Here is a 26,460-nt window from a genome sequence, read left to right on the forward strand (position 1 = left end):
TAGTCATAGTCTAGTCTAGTCTAGTCATAGTCTAGTCATAGTCTAGTCATAGTCTAGTCATAGTCTAGTCATAGTCTAGTCATAGTCTAGTCATAGTCTAGTCATAGTCTAGTCATAGTCTAGTCATAGTCTAGTCATAGTCTAGTCTAGTCATAGTCTAGTCATAGTCTAGTCATAGTCTGGTCATTGTGTAGTCATAGTTTGTAATATTAATTTTCTACCAAAATATTTTCCTGCTTCATGTTAAAGCTCCCGAATGCTATGATCGCTTTATTCTGTAGAAAAGCTCTTCTATAAATTTCGATAGATTTGTTGTTTTGTGGAAATATAAGCTCTTGTATAGTTCGGTATTATTTAAAAAAATATATTTATTGCTTGGCTCTTCCTCAGAAAAGCTCTGGAGAACTGTGCTGTTGCACCCACTTGAAAAATGATTAATCATTACTTTTAAGCAATTACTGCTTAAACATTATTTCAGCTCATCGTCAAATACCACCCTCAAATTTTTAACTGAAGCTTGTATTTAACACCGCCTCCAAACTTTCAACTAACAAGTGATGAAGATACACAACAAATGCCAACAAAAGTGACACATTTTAAAAAGAGAAGAAACAAGACAATGAAAAGAATAAATAAAATAAAATGCGTGGTGTTATTTCAAACTAATGCCAGCCTAATCTGTAAAATTAATTTTCTCAAATCTGTGACAACATGAGTTTGTTTGGTTGAAATGAATGAAAATTTCATTCATTCAGCAGCATACAATAAGCACTTTATATATTTTGAGCCACTCGACGTTGTTCTAATACCCCAGGGAGCTTTTTCGTTTAAATGTGTATTTTTTTATTATTTAGAACAAAATTACGTTATTGTTAATGTTTTAAATGTTTTTTGTGAAAGTTTTTGTGGGGGAAGGGGGCAAAAATAAAAACGTGAATGAATGAGTGAGAGATTGTACTTTATATTTGCAATTATTTTGTTACCAAATCAAACAATTAAGTTGAGTTTCTCTTGTAGTGAGATTAAAAAGAAAATTAACAACAGATTGCCTTAGAAGCTTAAAGCTATTGGTCTTTGTGTTAAGCATAATAAGCGAAAAATTGAAATTTTCTTTAGAATATCAATTTGTTTGTATTCAAAAATTTAATAAGGATTAAAAAAATTGTCATTTTAAAATGTTGGGAAAAGGCAAATGAACGTCTCATTTCTTATGTGAAAGCTTTTATGCAGAAAAGTAAAGTTATCGATACTTTTCCTATAGAAAAGGTCAGTTATCGATAAGATTTCTATAGTACAAGTATTCTATAGAATACTGAAGTTTTCGAAAAGTTATCATTAACTTTCTTTTAACATAACACATTTTAATTATTATTCAATTTATCCCCAATATAGGCTAACATTTTATACCTAAGAAAACTGCCTCAAAGTATACAATTTATAACTATTATATTAATAACTTTCTTGTCATCTTCAAATTAATACTTTTTTGATACTTTACAGGGAATGTTTTATGTCAGTTTTATGCTTTGGCAAATTTTTATATACTGGACCACCCCTGCCGGGTTGACATTGATTGAAATATGAATAAACACAAAAGCTCAAAGAGAGAGAGAGAGAGAGGGCAAAGTTTGTTTGATAACAACTACAACAATACCTGCATTAAATCCACCTACATAGCAGACACAAAATCCCACTTCCATATGTACATATGTATTTGATACGATTTCCACTACTTGCAGCAACTATTCTGCATACGTACATACATACGTATAATGTGAACACAGTGTGCCGTATTTTGCTTCCAAAAACATAACACTGAATTGAATATAAAAGTGTTGTTAACAATTTTTGCCTGTTTCTGACACTTAAATTGGTTTGCGAACACAATTTTGTAGCTCCCCATTATTAATAAATAAAAACAAGTAACTCTCTACCGACTGAGGCCGTGTATGTAGGTATGAGCAATGCAAGAAGTTGGAAAAAAATTGTATCCTTAATTCAAAACCGAAATTGTTGGAAAAAGAATATCGTACCATACAGGCCCTAATATGCCGAAACAGGTTTTTTATTCACACATACACCTTTTTTTTTTTGTTCAACAATCAGGTTGACAATTGGCGCACCTGCTGGGAATATAATTGAAAAATTATTGGATTCATCTGATAGAAAAAGACAATTTTGTGGGTTTAACTGGGTGACACACACAAACTAACAAGGCCAGAAACTGCATACATTGGTGTATGGAGTACAAGCCCAGAGGCAGTATAGTTAATAATGAGCTTTATGCCAATCTTAATTAAAAGACGTTAAGAAAATAAAGGTACTTTACTTAATGCAAAAGAGTATTTAGGGCGAAGCATAAAATTGGCATTGTAAAATTGTTAATTCTATTTATAGAAAAGCTCTTTTCTTTATGAAATATATTTTCTTTTCTATTCTATACCAAAGCTTTTTTCTCTCCTATAGAAAAACTTATTTTCTATTCTATAGAAAATTCTATTTTACAGAAAAGCTTTTTTAGCTATTCTATAAAAAAGCTTCTTTTCAAATCTTTAGAAAAGTTATGACTATACAATGACTAGACCATGACTATGAGATGACTATGACTAGTCTATGACTAGACTATGACTAGACTATGACTAGACTATGACTAGACTATGACTAGACTATGACTAGACTATGACTAGACTATGACTAGACTATGACTAGACTATGACTAGACTATGACTAGACTATGACTAGACTATGACTAGACTATGACTAGACTATGACTAGACTATGACTAGACTATGACTAGACTATGACTAGACTATGACTAGACTATGACTAGACTATGACTAGACTATGACTAGACTATGACTAGACTATGACTAGACTATGACTAGACTATGACTAGACTATGACTAGACTATGACTAGACTATGACTAGACTATGACTAGACTATGACTAGACTATGACTAGACTATGACTAGACTATGACTAGACTATGACTAGACTATGACTCTAGACTATGACTAGACTATGACTAGACTATGACTAGACTATGACTAGACTATGACTAGACTATGACTAGACTATGACTAGACTATGACTAGACTATGACTAGACTATGACTAGACTATGACTAGACTATGACTAGACTATGACTAGACTATGACTAGACTATGACTAGACTATGACTAGACTATGACTAGACTATGACTAGACTATGACTAGACTATGACTAGGACTATGACTAGACTATGACTAGACTATGACTAGACTATGACTAGACTATGACTAGACTATGACTAGACTATGACTAGACTATGACTAGACTATGACTAGACTATGACTAGACTATGACTAGACTATGACTAGACTATGACTAGACTATGACTAGACTATGACTAGACTATGACTAGACTATGACTAGACTATGACTAGACTATGACTAGACTATGACTAGACTATGACTAGACTAGACTAGACTAGACTAGACTATGACTATAGACTATGACTAGACTATTTTTTTTTTTTTTTATTTATTTATAAGTCAATGGATTAAATCCTTACAGACTTTTATAATAATATACAAATAGTTAACAATTACATAATGAATTATGTTATTTTTAATTACATTAGTATTAGTACAAAAATCGATGATATGAAAAAGATTATTATAGTCACAGCATAATCTCCTTAACGCATCAGCTTGGGCATAATTAGTTCTAGCATTTCTGATATAAAGTGGCTTAAAATGACGAGACGATCGTTGAGGAATGTTAAAAGTAACATTATTTACAAGAAATTCTGAACAGACTTCGCCATTAATTATATTAATCATAAATAATACATTAAGCATAGTTCTTCTACTGTGCAGTGTAGGTAGTTTTATTAATTTAAGTCTGTCAGTGTAGGATGGTAGGTTCACATCAGGACTCCAAGGCAGACCACGTAAACAGAATAGCAGAAATTGTTTTTGTACAGACTCTATACGCTGTATATGAATATTGTAATAAGGATCCCAGATAACAGAGCCATATTCCAGTATAGGTCTTACTAAGGAAATGTAAAGTTGTTTAGTGATGTAGGGATCACTGAATTCCTTAGCCCAACGTTTTATGAATGCAAGTACACCTCTAGCCTTATTTATAGTCATGGTAATGTGTGAAACAAAATTTAATTTATGATCCAGTAAAATTCCGAGGTCAAGAAAGGTTTCAACAGATTCGAGCTGGTAATTTCCTAAAGTATAGTTGGCAGGAATGTAATTATTTCTGGAAAATCGCATAAGTTTACATTTTTTTAAATTTAAATCCATTAAGTTTAGATTGCACCACGAAAAGAAATTGTTTAGATCGGATTGAAGAAAATAATGACCCTCATATCGGGAGAAACTCAAAAATATTTTAACATCATCAGCATACATTAAAATGTTGCAAAAATTTAAAACATTCGGAAGGTCATTTATGAACAGGGAAAAAAGAATTGGACCAAGATGGCTACCCTGAGGGACACCAGAAGTAACCAAAATATTTTTAGAATATTTATCATTAAATCTGACACATTGAGTTCTATTACGAAGATACGATTTTATCCAGTTTAGGCTTCGGCTTGTAAATCCTAGAAGGCCCAGCTTAATAAGTAGGAGATTGTGGTTCACTTTATCAAAAGCCTTGCTGAAATCGGTATATACGGCATCAGTTTGTTTTCTCTGCACAAAGCCACGGTTTACATGTGTTGTAAGGTGAAGGACATTTGTGGTAGTGGAACAACCTTTCCGAAATCCATGTTGACAAGATGACAGTATAGATGATGATTGATGGTAAATATAATCGGTGATAAAACTCTGAAAGATTTTAGGTATTACACTGAGTTTAGCTATTCCTCTGTAATTGGAGACATCAGATTTACTACCAGATTTATACAATGGAATAATGTATGAGGTCCTCCAAATTTTTGGAAAATAACCATATTTAATGGAGGTGTTGAACAATATTATTAATGGGTAAACTAACGAATTAGAACAATGATGTAATATACTGCTTGGAACGCCATCAGGACCATAATTATAAGAAATTTTTAGTTTATTTAAACTTTTCAGTAGATCTGCAGTGCCAATAAGTGGAAAAGATATATCACGATTAGTGTATAATGTAAAGGGGTAACTATCAGAGATGTATTGTGTGTTCGAATAAGTACTAGCGAAAAAATTTGCAAACATATTACTTATCATGAGGTCATCAGAAGATTCGCAGTTGTTAAATTTCATTACTGAAGGATATCCATTTGTTTTCCTTTTAGAGTTAACAAAATTGTAAAATGCTTTTGAATTACGTTTAAACTCGTTCTTCACTTTAATTAAATAATTATGATATAGGGAGTTGTTGAGAGTGTTGTATTCAGCACGAGTAACAGAATATTTACCATAATCTATGACCAATCCAGTTTTTTTAAATTTTTTATAATATTTGTTCTTTAAATTCTTTAGTTTAGTCAACTGTTTAGAATTCCAAGGAGGGCCAGAATGTGTGAAAGATCTCAGTTTAGGAGTGCATTCATCCACAAAAGAATATATTTTATTATAAAAAGTATCAATCATGACGTCCAATGTAGAGTTATTTAAGTAGGGGATACACAGCAAATCGTTCCAATTGGTATTAGATATTAAGTCATTTAATTTGACGTAATCAGTTCGTTTGAAATTATATACTTTTGAATTAGAAGGTTGTGTTGAAGATTTTTGTGCAGGAGGCAATAAGAAAACAAATTCGAATGTAGGATGGAATTTATCTTCAGGTAAAGTTACAGGTTCAGAGCGGGATATAATACAATTGCATGGATCATTTACAAATAACAAATCTAATAATTTTCCATATTCATTATAGACGTTATTAAGCTGATACAGGCAAATATCAAATATATTGTTTAAAAAATTATCATCAAAGTTTTTAGATTTCGTTGGAATTAAGTTGGGAGCGTCAGGTAATTTTGTCCATGTGATAGAGGGTAGGTTAAAGTCACCAAATATAAAAACAGCATCATCAGGTTGAGCAAGATCAGCAATATTTGTTATAGCATTTACATGTTGTTGATAAACAATTTCATTGGAGTTTGGAGGGATGTATGAACAGGTTAGGTAAATCTTTTTAAATTTGAGTCTTATTAATACACTGACAAACTCAATATTCTCAGAAAAACAGGAGCCAATATTTTCGGAGGCATAACGGCAAGAAACTGCAATTAAAACTCCACCACCATTACGATTATTTCTATTATATCTGTAAATTTGATATTTATTACATAAAAGTTCAGAATCAAATACATTGTCCTTCAGCCATGTTTCCGTAAAGATAATAACATCATAATTAAAGTCATAACTATTTACAAGTAAATTTGACATTTTGGTGTTTAAGCCACGAACATTCTGATAAATAATGATTAATCGATCGAAAGATTTATAGATTAGTTTTTTGAAGTGTTGTTGGAGTCTAAATTATTATTTAATTGATGACCAGACGGAAGTATAGCAACGTTTTGTTTTCTTGGATATTCTTTAAATTCATATTCACGAACTAAAGTATTCTCAGGCCAGAATTCAGGATTAACTATTTGTTCATAAATATCGTAAGGAACATTAATTTTAAAAGATGTAATCCTCCTAGGTTGCGAATAAGAAAATTTATGTGTCGTGAAATCTACTTCAGAGTTCAATTTCGATTTAATATAAGAGTTTATTTGTTCAACAGTAGTATCGGATGCGAAACGAGATATAAAAATTGATTTATTCGGCGGAATAATTTTTAAACCAACGTTTGATATTTGACTTACAGTTGGAGCAATATCAGAAACAATACCATCCTTTACTTTGATGGGAGTTTGTTATTGATTTACCGAATCACTAATAGGTTTCGGAGCAGTAGCACAGTTATTGGAAAAAGTTATTGATGTACTTGGTGTGATTGAGTCGGAATCATCAACATTGGAAGTAGGACCAGGACTCTGGGAAAATTTGTTTTTGTTTCTAGACGATTTACGGCGTTTAGGCGAAGATTGTGGTGGGGAATTAAGACAATTCAATTGTTTTAAATTCCTCAAATAGGTTTCCATAGGCAGATACTTCATTAGATAATGCAGATAACTTATTTTGAATATTTAAAAACGTATTTTTAGTGCCTTGAAAAAAGCGATAATATTCAACACCAATTTTCTGACAGGCATTGCAGCACCAGTGTAAACCTTTAGTTTTACAGACAGCTTCAGCAACTAAACCGGACAATCCACTGCACTTGAAATGACACATTCCATGACAAAGCCAACAAACCAACATTCTCTCATCAACACATGATAGAGTGCAGTTTTTGTTGAGACATTTAAATTGATCACTCATGATAATTTCTTTAAGTGTATGTCGATAATGCCGTTTATTATTAAGAAAATACAACACTTACGATAGATGACTTGGTAGCACTGATCAGAAATTGACAGATGATATTCAGCTGATATGACTTTTGTTTACGAGTCAATGTTTGTTTACGATCAAAATTGTTTAAGTTGAGTGAAATTTTAATGATAATTAAGAATGTTTGTGTATATGTTCGCAAAAAATAAACTTCGAAGATTTTTTGATGAAATTAAGTAAATAGAAATTATTTTCAGTCACCAGTATGGCTTGCAACAGTTCGTAATTTTATTACAAAATAAATAAATGCACATTAAATATTCAAACTGTTGTTTTACCGGAATAAAAAATAAAACAATAGGACTGATCTTTAAGAACGTGCGTTCGTAACGATACTTCCACCTTAAAATAACTATGACTAGACTATGACTAGACTATGACTAGACTATGACTAGACTATAGACTAGACTATAGACTAGATATAGGACTAAGACTATAGACAAATAATAGACTAGCATAAGACTAGACTGATAGACTAGACTATAGACTAGACTATAGACTAGACTATAGACTAGACTAGACTAGACTAGACTACTATAGACTAGAGACTATAGACTAGACTATAGACTAGACTATAGACTAGACTAGAGACTAACTATAGACTAGACTATAGACTAGACTATAGACTAGACCTATAGACTAGACTATAGACTAGACTATAGACTAGACTATAGACTAGACTATAGACTAGACTATAGACTAGACTATAGACTAGACTATAGACTAGACTATAGACTAGACTATAGACTAGACTATAGACTAGACTAGACTAGAATATAGACTAGACTATAGACTAGACTATAGACTAGACTATAGACTAGACTATAGACTAGACTATAGACTAGACTATAGACTAGACTATAGACTAGACTATAGACTAGACTATAGACTAGACTATAGACTAGACTACTAGACTAGAGACTAGACTATAGACTAGACTATAGACTTTACTATAGACTAGATTATAGACTAGACTATAGACTAGACTATAGACTAGCTACTATGTGACTATTGATTGGATTAATTAGTATACTATAGACTAGACTATAAACTAGGTTATAGACTAGACTATAAACTAGATTGTGAACTAGACTATAAACTAGACTACAGACTGGACTACAATTTGATTATGACTACTCTTCTCCAGTTTCACCTTAATAGTAGCTTTTATACAAAATGGTAAAGTTTTATAGATTTTCTTGAAGTTGCAAGGCTGCCGTCAGCTATTTTTAAATACAGGCACATTATCAATAACTTTATTTCTATATTTGTTAACAATTTATGTTATCATCTACATTTTCTTTTAAAATTAAATAACAAATACATTATTTCAAGCACATAAATCTCCTCAAAAATAGAAAACTAAAAAATCCAAAAGAAAAATCACATTTAAAAGCAAAACTCATAAATCGGTTAAAAGAATACTACTAGAAAAGAAAAAATTCCATAGAAATATCTATTTTAAACACATGAACAACACGACTACCAAACAGCAACCACTTGACGTTAAATGCAAATTTATTATCCTTTTTATATTCAAAAATTCGCTTTGACTGGCACCAAAGCAGATCAAGAATATAGAAAAAAGGCAAAACAACAAAAAATACTACTAAACGATGACAAATGTCCTTTAACAAATTATGCAAATTTTCTAGACTCTGGATATTAACAAATAAAAAAAATCTTGTCTCTTAACACCCGCATAAAGTGAAAAAGATTTTTGGGTACAAGATTTCTAAAGAGAATTTTTTATTTTGGGGTAATAAAAAAAGTTTGCATTTTTATACCATTGTTGGCCAGTTGTAAGGAATTTTTCTAGTCTTTAATAGTATTATAAATAAGTTGGTTCACATAATTAAGTCTTTAAGGTTTTCAGGGTTTTTTTGCGCATAAAAGGAATCCGTATCCTTTTTTCGGATGTTATTGGCAAACAGCAGAACGAAATGATTTGATGGTGTATAAGTATGTTGACTTTTTATTGAGCATTTTTTTTTATTTAATAATTTCTATTGTAACAAGGGTGGTTTTGAGGATAAATATGTTCAGAAGGACACCCTACAGATAGGAATTAGCACTAGAAATACTAAGAATACCTAGGAAGGCAGTAATAAGTTGAAGTGCTTTATTGAACGTACTGTGGCTGATTGTTAGCATCATAGTCTAGTCATAGTCTAGTCATAGTCTAGTCATAGTCTAGTCATAGTCTAGTCATAGTCTAGTCATAGTCTAGTCATAGTCTAGTCATAGTCTAGTCATAGTCTAGTCATAGTCTAGTCATAGTCTAGTCATAGTCTAGTCATAGTCTAGTCATAGTCTAGTCATAGTCTAGTCATAGTCTAGTCATAGTCTAGTCATAGTCTAGTCATAGTCTAGTCATAGTCTAGTCATAGTCTAGTCATAGTCTAGTTAGTCTAGTCATAGTCTAGTCATAGTCTAGTCATAGTCTAGTCATAGTCTAGTCATAGTAGTCATAGTCTAGTCATAGTCTAGTCATAGTCTAGTCATAGTCTAGTCATAGTCTAGTCATAGTCTAGTCATAGTCTAGTCATAGTCTAGTCATAGTCTAGTATGTCTAGTCATAGTCTAGTCATCGTCTAGTCATAGTCCTAGTCATAGTTCTAGTCATAGTCTAGTCATAGTCTAGTCATAGTCTAGTCATAGTCTAGTCATAGTCTTAGTCATAGTTAGTCATAGCTAGTCTATGTCTAGTACTATAGTCTAGTCTATAGTCTAGTCCTTAGTCTAGTCTATAGTAGTCTATAGTCTAGTCTATAGTCTAGTCTATAGTCTAGTCTATAGTCTAGTCTATAGTCTAGTCTATAGTCTAGTCTATAGTCTAGTCTATAGTCTAGTCTATGTCTGTCTATAGTCTAGTCTATAGTCTAGTCTATAGTCTAGTCTATAGTCTAGTCTATAGTCTAGTCTATAGTTAGTCTATGTCTAGTCTATAGTCTAGTCTATAGTCTAGTCTAGTCTTTAGTCTAGTCTATAGTCTAGTCCTATAGTCTAGTCTAGTCTAGTCTAGTATAGTCTATAGTCTAGTCATAGTCTAGTATAGTCTAGTCTCTAGTCTAGTCTATAGTCTAGTCTATAGTCTAGTCTATAGTCTAGTCTATAGTCTAGTCTATAGTCTAGTCTATAGTCTAGTCTATAGTCTAGTCTATAGTAGTCTATAGTCTAGTCTATAGTCTAGTCTATAGTCTAGTCTATAGTCTAGTCTATAGTCTAGTCTATAGTCTAGTCTATAGTATCTAGTCTATAGTCTAGTCTATAGTCTAGTCTATAGTCTAGTCTATAGTCTAGTCTATAGTCTAGTCTATAGTCTAGTCTATAGTCTAGACTATAGACTAGACTATAGACTAGACTAGTCTAGACTAGTCTAGTCTATAGTCTAGTCTATAGTCTAGTCTATAGTCTAGTCTATAGTCTAGTCTATAGTCTAGTCTATAGTCTAGTCTATAGTCTAGTCTATAGTCTAGTCTATAGTTTAGTCTATAGTCTAGTCTATAGTCTAGTCTATAGTCTAGTCTATAGTCTAGTCTATAGTCTAGTCTATAGTCTAGTCTATAGTCTAGTCTATAGTCTAGTCTATAGTCTAGTCTATAGTCTAGTCTATAGTCTAGTCTATAGTCTAGTCTATAGTCTAGTCTATAGTCTAGTCTATAGTCTAGTCTATAGTCTAGTCTATAGTCTAGTCTATAGTCTAGTCTATAGTCTAGTCTATAGTCTAGTCTTTGATCTAGTTTTTAATCTAGTCTTTAGTCTCTTCTATAGTCTAGTCTATAGTCTAGTCTATAGTCTAGCCTATAATCTATTCTATAGTCTCGTCTATAGTCCAGTCACAGTCCCAAAGTCTAGTCTTTAGTCCAATCACAGTCCAAATCTCTGCTGACAGCCTAAAGGATATGAAAATTATTTATAAAGTATTTGAAATTCGACTTTGTTACCCTCATTTTTAATGTGGGTTGATTTCTTATTCCAACATTTCATCATACATGCAAGTGAGTTGTCATAAAAACTAAACGAATTGAATTTTATGACAATGTTTGTCATTTGTAACAGTTGGTTGTAATGTCAACTAACCCATCATATTTCCGAGATGATCATTATTTAATGTTTCATAAAGAAAAAATGAATTAAATGTAGTGGAAGATAATCTAATTATGGTCACTTATATGCAGTATTAAAACACATTATTTATAACAAACAAGTTATTAAAATATCTTTTATGTTTTTAAAAAAATACATATTTAGTTCTACTAAAAACATATTCCTAGAGACTTTTTGACAAGTTTAAACTCTAACAAAACAACCTGTCAAATTCGTTACATTTTGCCTTGTTTACCAAAAGAAACTTTACTTTTATTATTTGTGTTTAGCCTAAATGTATGCCAACTACTGTTATTTTAAGCAATGTGTCTAAAAATATGCATTAAAAAGTCATTTTGCTGGAAAAACATTTTAATACTAAATTTGTTTACTTTAAATAATAGTTTTTTTAGAACTCATTGTTATTTTTGAAGGTGTTGTCTAGAATCTACTTAAAAAAGGGTTAATTTTCGGCTTAAGTAAACAATGACAGTTGTAATTGTTATAGTTTAACACAATTATTAAAACTACCCCTAAATATATGCTAAATGACAACCGTTAAATGTTAATCATTGTCAAAGAACAAACACTAAATAAAATGCTTTTACAAATATCATTACATTCTTAAAGTACGCGAAATTAAATGTATTGAAATCTAGGTAAAAGTCTAAAAGGGCTCAAGACCCCTAGGTAGTCTTGAGCTCGATTTACTTTTTAGTTAATTTCTTTGCATATTTGTTAAACAAATGATAACTCATTTTAATTATTTATTTTCTATTTTTTCAGGTTTGGTTTCAAAATCGTCGCGCCAAATGGCGTAAAACGGAAAAATGCTGGGGTCGCAGCACTATTATGGCTGAGTATGGTTTGTATGGAGCCATGGTTAGACATTCGTTGCCTTTACCTGAAACGATTTTGAAGTCGGCAAAAGAAAATGAATCGGTAGCACCCTGGCTGCTAGGTATGGAGAATAAAAGTAAATGCAATAATTGTATCGAAATAATTAAATATTTAATTAAGACAATTATAATAAGTTTGTATTAAAGTGATAGAATTAACTCACGTGAAGCCAAGATCCAGATCTTTAAAACACTACATATTAATCGACTACAAACGACGATAGTTCCAAAACTCAGGCACAAGTGTTTTTACTAGTCTATTACATATGCTCTAAATAGACTAAGCCATGCCAAGACTATGACTAGGCTATCACAAGACTATGGCTAGACTATGACTAGACTATGACTAGACTATGACTAGACTATGACTAGACTATGACTAGACTATGACTAGACTATGACTAGACTATGACTAGACTATGACTAGACTATAGACTATGACTAGACTATGACTAGACTATGACTAGACTATGACTAGACTATGACTAGACTATGACTAGACTATGACTAGACTATGACTAGACTATGACTAGACTATGACTAGACTATGACTAGACTATGACTAGACTATGACTAGACTATGACTAGACTATGACTAGACTATGACTAGACTATGACTAGACTATGACTAGACTATGACTAGACTATGACTAGACTATGACTAGACTATGACTAGACTATGACTAACTAACTAACTACTAACTAACTAACTAACTAACTAACTACTAACTAACTAACTAACTAACTAACTAACTAACTAACTAACTAACTAACTAACTAACTAACTACTAACTAACTAACTAACTAACTAACTAACTAACTAACTAACTAACTAACTAACTAACTAACTAACTAACTAACTAACTAACTAACTAACTAACTAACTAACTAACTAACTAACTAACTAACTAACTAACTAACTAACTAACTAACTAACTAACTAACTAACTAACTAACTAACTAACTAACTAACTAACTAACTAACTAACTAACTAACTAACTAACTAACTAACTAACTAACTAACTAACTAACTAACTAACTAACTAACTAACTAACTAACTAACTAACTAACTAACTAACTAACTAACTAACTAACTAACTAACTAACTAACTAACTAACTAACTAACTAACTAACTAACTAACTAACTAACTAACTAACTAACTAACTAACTAACTAACTAACTAACTAACTAACTAACTAACTAACTAACTAACTAACTAACTAACTAACTAACTAACTAACTAACTAACTAACTAACTAACTAACTAACTAACTAACTAACTAACTAACTAACTAACTAACTAACTAACTAACTAACTAACTAACTAACTAACTAACTAACTAACTAACTAACTAACTAACTAACTAACTAACTAACTAACTAACTAACTAACTAACTAACTAACTAACTAACTAACTAACTAACTAACTAACTAACTAACTAACTAACTAACTAACTAACTAACTAACTAACTAACTAACTAACTAACTAACTAACTAACTAACTAACTAACTAACTACTAACTAACTAACTAACTAACTAACTACTAACTAACTAACTAACTAACTAACTAACTAACTAACTAACTACTAACTAACTAACTAACTAACTAACTAACTAACTAACTAACTAACTAACTAACTAACTAACTAACTAACTAACTAACTAACTAACTACTAACTAACTAACTAACTAACTAACTAACTAACTAACTAACTAACTAACTAACTAACTAACTAACTAACTAACTAACTAACTAACTAACTAACTAACTAACTAACTAACTAACTAACTAACTAACTAACTAACTAACTAACTAACTAACTAACTAACTAACTACTAACTAACGAACTAACTAACTAACTAACTACCTAACTACCTAACTAACTAACTAACTAACTAACTAACTAACTAACTAACTAACTAAATAACTAAGTAACTAACTAACTAGCTTACTAACTAACTAACTACCTAACAAACTAACTAACTAACTAACGAACTACCTAAAGATTACTAGATTATCTCCAATAGTAATCATTTAACGGAAACATCCTGACCTTGAAACCTCATCAACTGTATCAGTTTTTATACCCTACACCACTATACACCACCTTAAAGTATACCGATCAACTCAGAATCACTTTCTGAGTCGATTTAACGATGTCCGTCCGTCCGTCCGTCCGTGTGTCCATGTAAACGTTGTTATCAAAGTACAGGTCGCAATTTTCAAGATAATTTGATGAAATTTGGAATACACGTTTGTTTTGACTCCAGGCCTATTGAAAATGGTTAAAATCGGACCATTATTTTACCTAGCCGCCATACTGAACCCCCGAAAAGGGCTTTTGAGCTCATAATTATGTATAATATAAATGTAGCCCATTTTATCGGGATCGGTCCACATTTGCTCCTATCCCACATATAAAGACTATTTTAGAAAATAAGTTTTTCGTCAATAAATTGCTTAAATAAATCGGAATCAAGGTAATATTCAAGATAAATGCTTTATTATGAAAAATAAATCACATTTAATATTCATAACTGGTGTAGGGTATCATATAGTCGACCAAGCCCTTACTTACTTACTTGTTAAAACTAAAAAAAGTTTTAAAAATCGTCAAACAATATCTTTATTTGAGAATTTCAAGCAAAATATTATTGATAATATATTTTGTATATTGGAATAAGATAACAGTTGTGTAAAAAAATATTTATTTAGTAAAATCAAATCAAAGTTATTCCTGTATAACAAAGTACTTGTTAATAATTGCGCTGTATGGACTCGTGCTTTTTAACAATAACAACTTCAAGTGAATAATATATTTGGAATAAGTACTTTACTCCTTGAGTATTATGGTCGATTTGTTTTCAATTTATTTAGAATAATTTTTAATTATCGAAATGCTTAAAACCAGTACAGTTGGGGGGCTTGTTTCAACCTACTCAAGACGGAGAAAAATAAAAGTTTTTTTTGCTTTTAAAACTTAGTAACAATAGGTAGATGGTAAAACAATTGTCAATTAACTTTTTTGCTTTTTCTTCATTATTGATTATTTGTTTTCTGTTGATTACCAATTATCTAGCAAATGATAACATCATCATTAGACAACAGTTCAAACTATCTATTGGTAATTGAAAAAATAAACAGCCAAAACGACTAAACGAACAATAGAAATTGAAAATTCTATTTTCGAACATACTTTAAAAGCATGACGAATTTCAGATAAAAAGTATTTGCTGCAAAACACATAAATAAAACTGGAAACAAAACTTAAGAGCGCGTTTACAATATTTTAAACGTTGTCATATGTTAGAAATTTGTTCAACAAAAAAAAAAAAAAAATATAGCAGCAGATGATAATCACTAAACAATCGTAACAACCACCAACACGACCAGCAGCAGCATCCTTTCTTATCTTCAGCACCCTTTTTAACACCCCTTGATTTTTGGACAGACAGACATCAATAGCTTTGAAATATTGAAAAAAAAAACAATAAACTTTCTAAATAGACAGTACTTGACAAAATCCAACAAATTGTTATAAAAATACCACAACAAAACACCCGTTTTTTTTTTTTGTTCAGACAATAACAACAAAAAGTAGAAAATTTGCAAAAGGGACCTTGCTAAAGATGCGCAATAAAATCGACTTTTGGGATTAACAAACGTTCAAATAAATGATTGTGTTAAATTCTTTTTTCGTAGAGGGGTGAGATTGTTCGCATTATGTATGAATATTATTAGGTTTTAGGCCACAAAATAACTTTATAAATATTTTTCTCTGTTATCTAGGGAAAAATAAAGGGTGTTGCAATAATAGAATTAAAATAATAATTAAATTTTTTGAGATCTTTATTTAACTTATCTAAAACTTGAATATAACCAAGCGTTTTTCAAAATTATCATACAAAACTATACGTAAGCTATTGAACCGACTGCAATCCAGTCTATAGCGCCGACTATAGTAAATCATATTCCCGAATAAAGTATAGTCCATAGTCTCGACTATAGTCTATATTATAGTTTATAGTCCATACTATCGTTTATTCTCTAGTTCAGTCTATATTCTACTTACAGACTATATTCTAGTCTATAGTTTAGACTATAGTCTGGTGTATAGTCCAGACTAAAGTCTAGTCTAGTGTATAGTCCAATCTATAGTCTAGTCTATATTTCAGACTAAACTCCAGTCTATAGTCCAGAATATAGTGTAATCTATAGACTATATAGAATAGACTATAGTCTAGCCTATAGTCCGATTATAGTCAAGTCTGTAGTCCAGACCAAAGTACGAACTAAAATCTAGTCCATAGTCCAGACTATAGTCTAGTCTAGTGTAGAGTACAGTCTATAGTCTAGTGTATAGTCCAATCTAAATCTAGTCTATATTCCAGACTATAGTCTAGTATATAGTTTAAATAATAGTCAAGTGTATAGTCCAGTCTATAATCTAGTCTATATTCCAGACTAAGAACTAGTCTATAGTCTAGACTATTGTCCAGTCTCTACCTTAGGCTAGATTATAGTCTAAAGACCCGACTACAGTCTAGTCTCTAGTTCAATGTAAGAACTAGTCTATAGTCTAGACTATTGTCTAGTCTATACCTTAGGCTAGATTATAGTCTAAAGACCCGACTACAGTCTAGTCTCTAGTCCAATGTATATTCCACTCTATAGCCTGGACTCTAGTCTATAGTCCAGACTACTCTATAGACCAGACTATAGTCGAGACTGTAGGCCAGACTATAGTCTAGTCTATAGAGCAGATTATAATCAAGTCTATAGGCCAGACTTTTGTCTATTATATAATCCAGACTATAGACTATTATATAGTCTAGTCTATAGTTCAGACTATTGTCCAGACTACATTCTAACCTAGAGTCCAGACTATAGTCAAATGTATATTCCACACTATAATCTAGTCTATAGTCCAGACTATAGTCTAGCCTATAGTCCAGACTATAGTCTAGTCTAGTCTATAGTCCAGACTATAGTCTAGACTTCAGATAGAGACCAGATAATAGTCTAGTCTATAGTCCAAACTATAATCTAGTCTATAGTACAGACTATAGTCAAGTTTATGGTGCAGACAATAGTATTGTCTATAATCCAGACTAAAGTCAAGTCTATAGTCCAGCCTACAGTCTAGTCTATAGTCCAGACTTTAGTTTAGTCTATAGTCCAGAATACAGTCTAGTCTATAGTTCAGATTATAGTCTAGCCTATAGTGCAGACTATAGTCTAGTCTATAGTCCAGGCTATAGTCTAGTGTATAGTCTGGTCTATAGTCCAGACTATAGTCTAGTCTATAGTCTAGTCTATAGTCTAGTCTATAGTCCAGACTATAGTTTAGTCTATAGTCCAGACTATAGTCTAGTCTATAGTGCAGACTATAGTGTAGTCTATATAATCCATACTATAGTCTATTCTATAATCCAGACTATACTCTAGTCTTTAATCCAACTATACTCTAGTCTTTAATTCAGACTATAGTCTAGTATTTAGTTCAGACTTTAGTCTAGTCTATAGTCCAGACTATAGTCGAGTCTACAGAACAGACTATAGTCTAGTCTTTTGTTCAGAGTACAGTCTAGTTTATAGTTCAGTCTATAGTCTAGTCTATACTCTAGTCTATACTCTAGTCTATAGTCTAGTCTATAGTCTAGTCTATACTCTAGTCTATAGTCTAGTCTATAGTCTTGTCTATAGTCTAGTCTATAGTCTAGTCTATAGTCTAGTCTATAGTCTAGTCTATAGTCTAGTCTATAGTCTAGTCTATAGTCTAGTCTATAGTCTAGTCTATAGTCCAGGCTATAGTCTAGTCTATTGTCCAGACTATAGTCTAGTCTATAGTCCAGACTATAATCTAGTCTATAGTTCAGTCTATAGTCCAGGCTATAGTCTAGTCTATAGTTCAGTCTATAGTCTAGTCTATAGTCCAGGCTATAGTCTAGTCTATTGTCCAGACTATTGTCTAGCCTATTGTACGACTATACGAGTTAAAAATCCTTATTAAAGTCATGTTTATAGTCCAAACTGTTAATATATCCCCACACCTTTTGTGTAGAACTCTTTAACAACTTCAAAGACTTTACAGTAGTAATTTGAAAAACAAAAAAACATGTTATAATTAATAATATTTAATCGCTTAATAAATACAAAAGATGAGCGAAAAACTTTGGGGTACGTGTAAATATAAATGCAATTTTAAGCTTTTATTGTTTGGAATAATAAAAATAGATCTTTTACTTAAAACAAAGTCAGTTTTCAGGGATATATTAGCAGCAGCAACACACTTGCTAGAAAACTAATAACCACCCTACAAAGATATGTATGTATGTATGTATATTCGAAATCTGTTTTACTTGAAATTGAAAATTTCATTATAAATAAATGGATGTGTTTTTATAAGTTTGAGTGCCTTTAATAGGATTAAATAAATTTTTTTATTTATACTTTTGTTGGGAGATAAAAGGATATAATTTTCAAATTAACTTGACATTGAGTCAAAAAGTTAAGCAACAATTTAGGAAATTTTTAACACAAACACAAATAGAATTTAATTAAAATTTTCATTAATATCTTCTTTTTTCTCCCACAGGCATGCATCGTAAATCAATCGAGGCCCAACATACCCTGAATAACGATTCGGGTGTTAGTGATCAAGAGGAGGCTGAATTGGAATCTTCGGGATCAAAATCGAATGAGGAGTTACAGCAACAACGTCAATTATCATCTTCAAATGAATCCCTAAATGTTGTTAGTCCCACTCCAACAAATCTACAACATTCTTTATTATCCCCCGCCTCAACTCCTACCGCCACCTCAACATCTTCGGCTTCTCCACATATTGATTTGAGTTCACCCTCTCCTAATACCCAACAAATGCAACAATATTTCTCCAATACATCACCCCAACAATATGCAGCTACACAGAGTTTAGCACATTTGCCACCACCCGCCGCTTTACCAGCTCTTAATAGTTCATCAGGTTCTGGAGTTGTTGCTGCCCCACCACCCTCTTACCATCCCCTTTTGGATGCTGCCAATGCTAGTGCATGTGCTGGTGCGGCCAGTACCAAAGATTTTCATATGATTATGAATACCGCTGTGGCTGCAGCTGCTGCGGTGGCCGCTCACACCAATGCTGGTGATTTATATGGCACGGGGTTGGTTCAAGATCCCGATACATTTAGGTAAGTTAATGTTAAGTCATTTTCCCTACTATAAAAGGTACCTCATACATCTGGGAAACTTTTTTGGGTTCTAATATGGACCCATGTTGGCCATGCTTTACACTATGATATCTGGTTATATAAAACGCAAGTAATAACAAAATTTATGCTAAATCAAAAAGTGTATAACTGTGGCCACTTATATGAAGGCCACCTATAAATAGATCGTCTGATAAATAACATGCGCACATACCTACGCATCACTTATCAAAACTTTTGAATGAAACCCATTAGGAAGTTAGAAAGTTTTTGCTGAAGTTGTAGTTACTAAACCATCATTGACTAAATTGCCAAAAACAGTTCAATTAAAAAATGTGTGTTATCACATTAAAAAACAAATTGATAAAAGCTATTTTTTATTTTCCAAAATATTTTTGGTATAAATACCCGACAAATTTAACCAACTATCAACAAATAGTTCAGTTCCTTTGACTACCACAGAGACTAAAACAAAATCAATAATGAAATCTGGTAAATATTTAACTTCCACATTTTTAGTTTAATAATTGTAATAAATCGTTATTTTCCAGTTATGTTTCTCGCCATTTTGGCTTTCGCCATTGCCTGCGTTTTGGCCTGTGATCCCGATAGCAACAATCAACCCGAATGTACTGCCAAAAATGTAAATGTACCCGTTCGTAACTTCTGGGATCCCACTCACTATTGGTTGTGTAAATCTGCTGGTGCCACTGCTGAATCTGTACGTTGTCCCGATGCTGAAGGTTTCGATTCAGCTAAGGGTGCTTGCGTACCCTTCAATCAATGGAAATGGACTGAACCCTGCCCATCTGCTTAAAAATAATGAAATGTTTTTAAAATAAAGTAAATACTATTTTTAATCTAAAATTATGGACCCGTTTTTATGAAATCGTAATTATTTATATTTAAAAACAGCACGACCTTTGAACCCAGTTTAGAATTTAGTTGAGTCTCTTGATATCCTCTAATATTTTTTTGAAAACTCAATCTGAGAAATAATGTCTGTATGTATTATAGTCAAGCCTATAGTATGGAATATAGTTCAGTCTATTACCTGAACAATAGTCTAGTATATGGTCTGGACTATAATTTTATCTGTAATAAGTATAGACTATCTTTAGTTTGGAGTATAGTCTGGTTTTAGTCTGATATATAGCGCTAAGGCCTATATTATAGGCTAAGGCCTGTATTATATTCTAGCATATAGTTTCAAATATAGTTTAGACTATAGTTTGAACAATACTTAGGACTATATTCTATAGTTTAGACTACAATCAAATTTAATAGTCCGGACTATGGACTAGTCTATGGTCTGAAATAGTCTATAGACTGGACTATATTCTAGTCTATATATAGTTCAGGGTCTAGTCTTAACAATAGCCTGTACTTCAGTTCAGTTTATAGTTGTGCATTATGCATTACTTTATAGTCTAATCTGGACTATAGACTACACTATGTTCCAAATTATTGACTAGACTATAATACAAACTATTACTCAGACTGTAGTCTATGCTATAGTCCAAAATATGAACTAGTGTATAGTTCGGAATTAAGTCTAGAATATCGTCCAGACTTTAGACTGGAATATAGACTCAACTATAGTCTTGACTTTAGAATCAGCAATAGTCTGATCTAAAGCCTCTGCCATAGTCTTAACTTAAATCTAAATCAAATACTAGATTATATACTATACTGTGGATACAACTATAGTCTAGATCATGGACTCATTTCATGACTATGCTATAGTCTTAACTAAAATCTAAACCAAATACTGCATTATATACTATGGACTTAACTATGGACTTAATTATAGTCTGGACTATTGACTCAACTATAGTTTGGACTATTGACTCAACAATAATGTGGACTATAGACTCAACAATAATGTGGACTATAGACTCAACTATAGTCTGGACTATTGACCAAGCAATATTCTGGACTATTGACTATTCTATAGTCTGGACTATAGACTCAACTATAGTCTGGAGTATACATAGACTCAACTATAGTCCGGTCTATAAACTCAACTATAGTCTGGTCTTTAGATTCAACAATAGTCTGGCTAAAATTTAAACTATACCCTAGAATAACCTATTGTTTAAACTGGCCTATTGCTAAAAAAGGCTAGACTATAGAAAAGGCTAAACTATAAGCCAATCACTATAGTCTAGATTATTAACTAGACTATACTCCAAACCATAGACTAGTTTATAGTCCAGGCTACAGACTATAGTCCAAAAGTATAGACAAAGCAATTGTTTAGACTGTAGCCAGACTAAGACCAGATTATATACTAGACTATAGTGCTATTGACTAAACTATAGTCTAAGCAATAGGCTAGATTATACTACAAATTTTAGTCTAGAATATTCAGGCTCTAGACTAATATATAACTCAAAAATATAGACTAAACTATAGTCTACACCTAGATTAGACCCTAGTTCAAACTATAATCTTAACTGTAATCCATATTATAGACCATATCAACCTACATATACTAACTTAAGTCCAAACTTTATACTAGAATATATTCCAGACTGTGAACTATGCTCTAGTCCACACTATAGACTATACTATAGACCAGACAAATGTTCAGACGATTATATAGACTATATTCTATAGTATATATAATTTCTTAAAATTTTGTTATTATTTTGTTCTAACGATATATTAAAAGATTTCAATCAAAAAAATTAATTTTATTAAATTTAAGTTTCCACTTTCCATAGTTTTAGATTACCAAAGATTTTTTTATTCCTTGCATCAGGTGGGCAAGGATCAGTCCATTTCCATTCTTTGAAGGGTACACAAGTACCCTTATCTGAATCGAAACCTTGAGCATCGGGACATTTTACAGATTCAGCATCGGAACCAGCACTTTTACACAACCAATAGTGAGTGGGATCCCAAAAGTTACGAACGGATGCATTTACATTTTCGTCGGTACATTCAGGCTTATTGTTGCCTTCGGGTTTACAGGACAATATGCTGGCAATAGCAATGGCTAATATAGCAAAAAAGATAACTGGAAAATAAGTAAAAATATATATGTATTAGATTTCGGTGTAGTATTAATAGATTATAAGATTATATTGTCTAATATTTACAAGATTTCATTTTTGACGTTGTTATGTTTTTAAGTTTCTGTACAAGTTAACGGTACTTTTTCAAATTTATCTGGCATTTATATCAAAATTATAACTATTTGCTATTATTCACATCAAATGTACCATTGCAAATGAATGTAATAGAAAATAATATCAATAGTCATGGGTTCAAGCGATTCGATGCAGCTATAGTTGTTAAAACTATTTCGAAACAAGATGTTAGGTTTTCCATTAAAGTGCTAGTGAAGTAACAGCTATCAGTCGATAATGGGGTTCGTTCCTATTTTCGGCCTAATCTCACATTTTATATCGTTTTCATTATTATATGGCTCGATTTTGTTACATTTATTTAAGTTTTGAAAATCGGTACGTAATTCATGTGAAAAGTTTTAAAAACTGATTTAAACTAACTCGCGTAAATTTCAACGTACCTATATTTATACATACCTATGTGCATATGTATGTGTATACTGTGATCAAGTCTCACCAACCATGATAATATCTTAAAAGTTACATTAAGAATTTTATGTAAAACAATATAACATTAATTAACGTTATCAAAATTTTTACACAGTTTACAAATTCTACGAAAAATATGAAATTTACAAAATTTTTTACATATTTTTGTAGTAAAAATGTGGTATGTACATGTTTAGCAGAGCTCTAAAGTAAATGAAAAGTAATTCAAAATAGTCAAAAGTGAAATTCAGTAGGTGGCCCTATCCCGAAATTCTTTCCATTTGTTAGTTTTATGTTGAAGTGGGAGTGCCTTTTATAGGGTCTTACATCAATTGAGAATCAATCTCTACTGAAGGAGAAACAAATCTTGTTTTTAAATAATACCGACTTTCGATAGATATCGGCTTGTATGTGCTGGGTAAGACTATAGTCTGGAACATAGAATATATTATAATCTTGACTATAGAATAGGACTATAGTCTGGAATATAGAATAGACTATAATCTGGACTATAGAATAGACTATTGTCTGGACTATAGAATAGACTAAAGTCTGAACTATAGAATAAACTATAGTCTAGACTATAGAATAGACAATAGTCTGGACTATAGAATAGACTATAGTCTGGACTATAGAATAGACTATTGTCTGGACTATAGAATAGACTATTGTCTGGACTATAGAAAAGACTATAGTATGGACTATAGAATAGACTATAGTCTGGACTACAGACTAGACTATAGTCTGGACTACAGATTAGACTATAGTCTGGACTATAGATTAGACTATTGTCTGGACTATAGATTAGACTAGCTTGGACTATAGAATTGATTATAGTCTGGACTATAGAATTGATTACAGTCTCGACTCTAGAATGGACTATAGCCTATATAGAATGGAATAAACTATAGTCTGGAGTATAGAATAGAATATAGTCTGGACTATAGAGTAGACTATAGTCTGGACTATAGAATATACTATAGTCTGGTCTATAGAATAAACTATAGTCTGGAATATAGAACAGACTATAGTCTGGACTAGAGAATAGAGTATAGTCTGCGCTATAGAATAGACTATAGTCTGAACTATAGAATTGACTATAGTCTGGACCATAGAATTTACTATAGTCTGGACTATAGTCTTGACTATAGAATTGACTACAGTCAATTATTCTGGACAATAGAATTGACTACAGTCTCGACTCTAAAATAGACTACAGTCTATATAGATTAGAATAGACTATAGTTTGGACTATAGAATAGACTATTGTCTGGACTATAGAAATTATCCTATAATCTGGACTATAGAATAGACTATAGTCTGGAATATAGAATAGGCTACAGTCCTGGACTATAAAATAGGCCATAGTCCTGGCTTATAGAATAGTCTAAAGTCTGGACTATCGAATAGACTATAGCCTTTACTATAGAGTAGATTATAGCCAGGACTATAGAATTGACTATAGTCTGGACTACAGGCTAGACTATAGTGTGTACTATAGACTAGACTATAGCCTGGACTATAAAAAAGAATATAGTCTGAACTACAGAATAGTATATAGTCTGGACTATTGAATAGTCTATAGTGTGGACTATAGAATAGGCTATACTATAGTCCAGTCTACAGATTATGGAATGAACTATAGTCTGAACTATAGAAAAGTCTATAGTCTGGACTATAGAATAGAATATAGTTTGGGCTATAAAATATACTGTAATCTGGACTATAGAATAGGCTAAGTCTTCACTATAGAATATACTATAGTTTGGACTGTAGAATACTATACTACTATAGCCTGGACTATAGAATAGACTATAGCCTGGACTATAGAATTGATTATAGTCTGGACTATATGTCCTTTACTATAGAATAGATTATAGCCAGGACTATAGAATTGATTATAGTTTGGACTACGAGCTAGACTATAGTGTGTACTATAGACCAGACTATAGCCTGGACTATAGAAAAGAATATAGTCTGAACTACAGAATAGTATATAGTCTGGACTATTGAATAGTCTATAGTTTGGGCTATGGAATAGGCTATACTATAGTCCAGTCTACAGATTATGGAATGAACTATAGTCTGGACTATAGAATAGAATATAGTTTGGACATCAAAATACTATAATCTGGACTATAGAATAGGCTAAGTCTAGACTATATAATATACTATAGTTTGGACTGTAGAATAGGCTATAGCCTAGACTATAGAATTGACTATAGTCTGGACTATAGAATTGGCTACAGTCTCGTTTCTAGAATGGACTATAGCCTATATAGAATAGAATAAATTATAGTCTGGAGTATAGAATAGAATATAGTCTGGACTGTAGAGTAGACTATAGTCTGGACTATAGAATATATTATAGTCTGGTCTATAGAATAATAGTCTGGAATATAGAATAGAACATAGTCTGGACTATAGAGTAGATTATAGTCTGGACTAGAGAATAGAATATAGTCTGCGCTATAGAATAGACTATAGTCTGGACTATAGAATTGACTATAGTCTGGACCATAAAATTGACTATAGTCTGGACTATAGTCTTGACTATAGAATTGACTACAGTCTCGACTCTAGAATAGATTATAGAGTAGACTTTAGTCCGGACTATAGAAATGACTATAGTCAATTATTCTGGACTATAGAATTGACTACAGTCTCGACTCTAAAATAGACTGTAGTCTATATAGATTAGAATAGACTATAGTCTGGACTATAGAATAGACTATAATCTGAACTATAGAATAGACTATAGTCTGGAATATAGAATAGGCTATAGTGTGGACTATAGAATAGGCTATAGTCTCCACTCTAGAATATACTATAGTCTATATAGAATAGAACAGACTGTAGTCTGGATTATAGTAGTATATTCTAGTCTGGACTGTAGAATAGACTATAGTCTGGACTATAGAGTAGACTATAGTCTGGATTATAGAATAGACTATAGTCTTGATTGTAGAGTATTTTTTAGTCTGGAGTATAGAGTAGACTTTAGTTTGGAGTATAGAATAGACTATAGTCTAGACTAGATTATAGTCGGGACTATAGAACAGTATGGACTATAGAATAGACTAAAGTTTTGGCTATAGAATTAGACTATAGTCCGGAATATAGATTAGATTTTAAAACCTTGAAATTTTTAATTTATTTAAATCGTTTCAAATTAAATTCTAACTAAAATTAATACTAGATTAATATGGTACTCAAGATTTAGATCTAAAAATTTCACTTTA

At 31.6% G+C, this 26,460-nt stretch overlaps 3 protein-coding genes across 3 annotated transcripts in view; 2 read left to right on the plus strand and 1 right to left on the minus strand.

The window, feature by feature from the left end:
• LOC119611277 (visual system homeobox 2-like) overlaps positions 1–19,638 on the plus strand; it is a 73,757-nt gene extending 54,119 nt beyond the window's left edge. The window contains exons 3-4 of the mRNA XM_037966805.1: positions 12,321–12,510; positions 19,040–19,638. Coding sequence (XP_037822733.1) covers positions 12,321–12,510; positions 19,040–19,638 — 789 coding nt within the window. The remainder of the gene's footprint in view (positions 1–12,320; positions 12,511–19,039) is intronic.
• A 273-nt stretch (positions 19,639–19,911) lies between these two features.
• On the plus strand, positions 19,912–20,519 carry LOC119611276. Its single transcript, XM_037966803.1, has 2 exons — positions 19,912–20,144; positions 20,204–20,519. Exons 1-2 carry the CDS (start codon positions 20,135–20,137, stop codon positions 20,467–20,469), a joined length of 276 nt encoding a protein of 91 aa, XP_037822731.1. The 5' UTR covers positions 19,912–20,134; the 3' UTR covers positions 20,470–20,519.
• Positions 20,520–22,360: 1,841 nt separating this feature from the next.
• LOC119611278 lies at positions 22,361–23,134 on the minus strand. Its single transcript, XM_037966806.1, has 2 exons — positions 22,760–23,134; positions 22,361–22,677 (listed from the first exon to the last, which is right to left on the minus strand). Exons 1-2 carry the CDS (start codon positions 22,767–22,769, stop codon positions 22,361–22,363), a joined length of 327 nt encoding a protein of 108 aa, XP_037822734.1. The 5' UTR covers positions 22,770–23,134.
• Between the last annotated feature and the right edge of the window lie 3,326 nt (positions 23,135–26,460).

Source organism: Lucilia sericata, unplaced genomic scaffold (assembly GCF_015586225.1).
Source record: "Lucilia sericata isolate MDLA Ls3-8-SP2 unplaced genomic scaffold, ASM1558622v1 Contig001406F_arrow, whole genome shotgun sequence".
Taxonomy (NCBI): Eukaryota; Metazoa; Arthropoda; class Insecta; order Diptera; family Calliphoridae; genus Lucilia; species Lucilia sericata.